At 36.7% G+C, this 5,958-nt stretch overlaps 1 protein-coding gene across 1 annotated transcript; it reads right to left on the bottom strand.

Annotated features, from left to right (window-relative positions):
• Positions 1 to 1,335: 1,335 nt before the first annotated feature.
• Positions 1,336 to 3,127, bottom strand: LOTGIDRAFT_176477 (hypothetical protein; the record flags this gene model as incomplete). Its single annotated transcript, XM_009050762.1, has 2 exons — positions 1,336 to 1,741; positions 2,121 to 3,127. 2 exons carry the CDS (start codon positions 3,125 to 3,127, stop codon positions 1,336 to 1,338), a joined length of 1,413 nt encoding a protein of 470 aa, XP_009049010.1.
• Positions 3,128 to 5,958: the final 2,831 nt, after the last annotated feature.

Genomic DNA, 5,958 nt, shown 5'->3' with positions numbered 1-5,958 from the left:
AAGATCTCGATCACATCTTTTTCCGTTATTTTACTAACTATTTAAAGTTTAGAATACTCAAACTGTTTGATGGTTGTCTCGTCAAAAAGTTTATTTACGACGTCATTTTATACGCCCACATCTCTCAATGTGGACATATATTGTCGGCACCCCTGCCCATCCGTCCGTCAACATTTGCTTGTGAACGCTCTAAGAACTAGAGTTTTTGATGGAATCAAATGAAATTCGTTATGTGTAAACATATCTATAAAACGAAGATCAAGTTCGAATTTGAGCAATTTTCGACCGTTGGAGTTATTGCCTTTGCCCCAAAATCTTGAATATGCTATTACTCTCTTAGTTTTTAACCGATTTTGAGAAAACTTAAAATGGATGTTATTGGACATAAATCGAAAGGTTTAAGAAAGTTTAGTTTAGAAGTAAGTGCTTCTATCAACATCAATTGCTCGTAACCACTCTAAAACTAGATTCATATACATATTCATAAAACGAAGATCAAGTTCGAATTTGAGCTTATTTCGACCGTTAGAAGCATAGTTAATGCCCTTGCTCCAACATCTTGTTTTCAACCGATTTTGATGAAACTTTAAATGGATGTTTCGTTTTTACCATCCGCATGCCGTGGTGGGCGTATATGGCTATCTTATCTTTCGTCATGCCGTTAATAGTCCCTCTGCAGAAAACCAACTGAGCACTTCTTATTCAACCCATTTGGATCCTCCGTTCGCAATCTCTTCATCCAATCACGTTCCTTGATGATTCTCACGTTTCGCGCTTCATCGCATATCCTTTCCAGCATAGCGTCCTTGGTCTTATGTCCTTCATCGTTGAAATGCTCTGCCACTGCCGTCCTCCTTTCTAATCTTATGTCTGCCATGTGTTCTTTTATTCGTTCTCCAAGGGTTCATCTCGTTTCTCCTCCATATACGGGTTTTCTGCATATATCGCAGCTTAGCGTATACACCACATTTCTCGTCTTGCACCCATGAGTCTTGTGGTTAAGTTTGAAAGTTGTCTTTCCATCTATAGATGTTATCTTGCCTTCTGTAGGTATCTTATTACACACTTCACATTTCTCTGAATCACATAAGCTCTTATCATTCCGGGCTAAAATTTTGTTTAATTTACCACGCACTAATATCTCATCCTTTCTCTTCTATATGCAATTATCGGTGGCTCTCTAAAAATTCTTGGCATTCTTTCCGATTGGTGAGTACCTTCATATTCTTCCTTACTGTGTTGTGCAGGTTTGGTAGGTCTTTCGTATACGTTGTTACTAAACGTGTCCTTGAATTATCCTTCTCGTTATTCTTTCTAATTCTGAGGAGCTCTTCCCTATCCATACCATCCACTCCCGACAACTGTCTTTCGATGAACTTGGGAGCTGTTCCCTCTGTTTCTCAGTTGCTGTTTCAGGTCTTTTATATGCTTTTGGTATTCTTCTTCGTTTTCGCAAATTCTTCTCGGTCTTATTGCTAATCCATAGGGTATGGCTTTCTTCACATTCTGTGGGTGACCTGATTTGGCCTGTACATACATATGCTTATCTGTTGGTTTCACGTACAATCCAGTTGTTAACCTATCTTCCTTTCTCATAACCATCACATCCAAAAATTCAATACTCTCATAACTCCATCGTAACTCTACTTTTATCTTTTCATGTATGGTGTTGACTTCTGCTTGGAATTCTTCTAATTCTGCTACTGTTCCTGTCCAGATTCCAAACCCATCTTCTATGAATCTTTTATAGAAGTGTATATATGCTTCCTTCTATCCTTGGCCTTCAGTTGTTCATCCCACTTTCTCATATTATGTGCATGCATAATTCTTGCCTAATTGGGATCCTATTGCCACTCCATCCCCTGGAAGGTAATGTCTACCGTTGAAAGAAAAGTTGTTGTTTTCTAGGACCGTTCTTATCATCTCCATCACATAACTAGTCGGTATATCAGGGTTATTGCGAATATTTAAACCTTCCTCACAAGCTGCTAGCCCTTCTATCTTAGGTACGGATGGATACAGACATCAAAGCAAAAGAGAATCGCATCCTTGGGTATTGGTTGTCGTATGGTCTTCAGTCTGTCGTGTCTCTGACATAACTGTCTGTCCCAATCACAAACTCTTCTAATTCTTTCTCTGCTATTTCCGCGAATCTTTCCGTTGCCGTTCCCTGTCCGTTGACGATGTGTTGAAAGGGGTTGTTCTTCTTGTGGATCTTGGGGTTGCCTTTAAGTAGACCGCTAGTAGGGTATTTTGGTATAAGGTACTGTTTTAGATCCCTGTCTATGTGATCGTTTTTATGTAATCTGTTCGCTATGTTATTTACTTTCGTCAGAATTTTATCGGAAAGATTTACGATCAGGTTGTTTTCTTCCTTCTGCGTTACCTCCCCTTTCCCCAGCCCCGCCGATCCGTTGACATTATTACTATTCACTGCCTGTCTGTATATCGGTTCACCCTGGTACTTAGAGCTCTTCTTAGTTGTCATATCAAACCAGTCTGTAACGTTCCCTTTTATCCAATCAGTATCGGGTTCAGGTAATTCGCACGTACAGTGTTTCTTGTCAGGGATAAAGAGGTTATTCCAGTGCGATATAGCTATCCAGCCTGCGTTTGGTTTACATCCTTCCTTGTAGTTAATATCGAAACAAGTGTACGTCTGTCCCTTTTCTCCTGAACTCAGAATCAATAGTTTACATCTGAACCCACTGGAAGCCACAAGAATCTCCGCCTCAGTTGCCCATGCCGTGGACTCCCCACTTGTACTAAGTTGGTCTTGTATATGCTGGTTGAAATCCTCATCGATTAACGCTTGGTAAACCTCATGATTGGCATCCATTCTACGAACAATCTTCTCTCTAATTCTTCTGTGATTCTCTTCATGTCCATACAGAAACACACTAATACATCTAAAGAAGCAATTCCCGTCTCCTTTTATATCAATCTGTTTAAATTCTTCAATGCCACAGTCTCTCTTGTTATCCATTAATTTACTTTCAAATCTGAAGAAGCTGCAAAATCGCTTATGTTGCGTTTGGGCTAAATTAATGTCAGTAACCATGAACAGCAATAAAATAAAAAGCGTGGCAGCCATAGACCGAACTATTTTAATACTGAACAAATTCATACTCCCAGGTGGACTTTGTACACATTTTGATTACATACATAAGAAACGTAAATACATGACAGCTTACACCTGAAAGAAACATCTTGTGTTATATCTCTACTTGCCTTGTCATATGGTAATAAACCACTTCCTTTTGCCTCCCTTAAATTGGATCGAATATCTGAAAGTAACCTGCCTTTATGATTCATCTTGTTTGCACATTCATCCAGAATGACATTATGCCCTACTGATAATTCAAATTTAGACTTATCTGATTCTATCTCTTCTATCTTTCTCTGACAGCTCTTCATGACTACATCAATTAACTTCAATGGCGCGTCTCTTCTAATTCTCTCACATCTTTTAATAAGATCTTCTTGACTATCCAACTGCAAATTCCATTTGAGTTTAAATCCTTTTGGTATCAATTGTTATCTGAACCAAAATTAGTTTTGGGACTTTTGCAATTATCACAGACATTTTTATCCTTTAACTTTAAAACCTGTTCCTTGTTTCTCTAAAGCCCGTTTCTTAATTCTCTTATTAGCTGTAATTCTTTCAATTCGTCAGACTTTTTCACAGCGTCGCTTATACTGACTCCCGCTTTTGCGACAGAACCCAGAGCTTGCACCTTGGAGGATATAAGTGATTTGTTGTTTGAAATAAAACTGCCTACTGTTGGAATTATTTTTGAACCTAGAGAAAATATGAAAAGATGCTGTCGCCTGAATACTCTTCGAATTTGTGTGGTTCGTGTTTTAAAATTAAACTCATCTTATTTTTGATTGAATTAATTTAACAGATTAAACAAATCTTGCTGTGGGGGTGGATTTCATATAGCATATAGCTTTCATATTGGATGTATGAATACTCTCGAATATGAGAGGGTATATTTATGATGGAAATGAGATGTGGGATCTTTTATATTGGATGCACTTAGGCCTAAAAACGTGAAATTGAGCGATTTTTAGGCCTAAATGCGTCAAATCGGAAAGGTCATATACTACTCAATAAAAATGACAAATAAAGAACAATTATTCGTTATAACCTCAAATAAATCAAACATTAAATTATATCTAGATTATGAGTATGAACTTGATCGGAATAAAGAATAAGAACTGGGATTATAGTATTTCTCTGTTCTACAGCCGATTTTATAAATACTTATTTCTTGAAATGCGTCAAAATCTTTTCAGAGATATTATGCGATTTACATGATTTTGATGTCAAATGAAAGAACATGGAACTGTAAAAGCCCGATTTTTGATTTTCGCTTTTGCTTTTTTTCAATTTCCGGTTGAAATTTTTAACAGTTTGAAAGCTCATATTTCGTGACCTTAACCATTATTTGGTCACAGGCATTTTACCTTGACTATCAGTTGATTCTTTAATGTTTAACCTTTGAAGTCTACTTTGGGTTTTATAGCTGTCCAAAAACAGTCAATTTCCCAATTTATACTGTTGTAGCTCGTGACCTTTATAGTTTTAATTATACTTATTTAATGCTAAATAGAAATTCGTGAATTTTGTACAATATTTTCTCTTTTTTGAGCTGGGTGTATGTATATCTTATGACCTATTTGATGTAGAAGCCTGAAATTCGGAATACGAGACATTTCAAATATGAATTAACCCATGACAAAAATGTTGAGGTGGGCGTGGCACATCCGAGTTTACTTATTATTTACATTTTCATCAGGGGTATAACTCGTACTCGTTCAAAATAGGACCTTGCACACATTACCTCACCCTCTTGACCAATTTGTGTAAAAAGGTCGGCTGTTTCAGCTTTGTAATTCAAAACAGAAACAGGGTTTGAAATTTGCATATTTTCAATTTTTGACCTTGACCTTTGATGACTGATATCTCGTGACCTTTACCTTAAATAACCTTCCCTTAATAAAGTCAAAGGTTATTCACCTTGGAAATCTGTTGATACTTTCATATTTGATGTCTGGCGCCTACTTCCGGTTTCACAAGCTTCCAAAAAGAGCATTGTTCACAACTTTTGACTGTTTTAGCACGTGACCTAATTGGCCTAGAAGGTTGATTTTTTTCAGATTCCGTAGCAAATTGGCACATCAGCAAAGTCCCACTCAGCACCAGTGGTTCTAGTATAGTTTCAGTTTTACAATAATTATCTCACGTGAAATCAAATCAAACGCAAAATCAAAGAAAATAGAACCAACCATAAGACTAGAACCACTCGTAGTACTGAGTGGGACTTTGCTCATGTGCCAATTTGCTAGAGAATCTGAAAAAATCAAAGTCCCACAATAACACTATTTTGTAGACAATGGTTTTGTATTTCCATCCTATAAGTGAACTATGGAGTGGTTTAGGGAATAGATAATTAAAGAAAAGTACTTTTTTTTGAAAAAATGGCTTAAACTATTTCAATGTTTAAATGACTTCCAAATTTAGGAGTTTTGAGGTAAATTAAAAAATAAGTAAAACAATTATACAATATCAGCATTATAAGCCCATGATCTTTTACACCTATAGCAACGTAATAGGTTGCCATAATTCGGTCACAGATTCATTGAAGCTTCTCGTAAGATTTTTGAAAGAAATTTCGTCAAAATAGGTACTCTCATTTGTGAAGTGAGCCGGTAGTAATAACCTATCATTACTAGCGCTACAACCGGGATTTAGTCGAATGATTTTCAATGGAGGCATGATCAAAATTGACGTATGTTCAAAACGGGAATATTGACATATGATCGAGAAACGTGTTTGTTGTCGTACTACGACTATCCAAAAACCATTAACTATGTATTCACTGATTGGTAAGATACCGTTCGGCTTGACCGAAACTTTACAAACTTTACAAATAGTCGAATCTCTTGATC

This window comes from Lottia gigantea (assembly GCF_000327385.1).
Source record: "Lottia gigantea unplaced genomic scaffold LOTGIsca_1541, whole genome shotgun sequence".
In the NCBI taxonomy this organism is placed as follows: Eukaryota; Metazoa; Mollusca; class Gastropoda; family Lottiidae; genus Lottia; species Lottia gigantea.
Note: the sequence above shows the minus strand (reverse complement) of the source record. Positions and strands in the feature narration are given on the sequence as shown.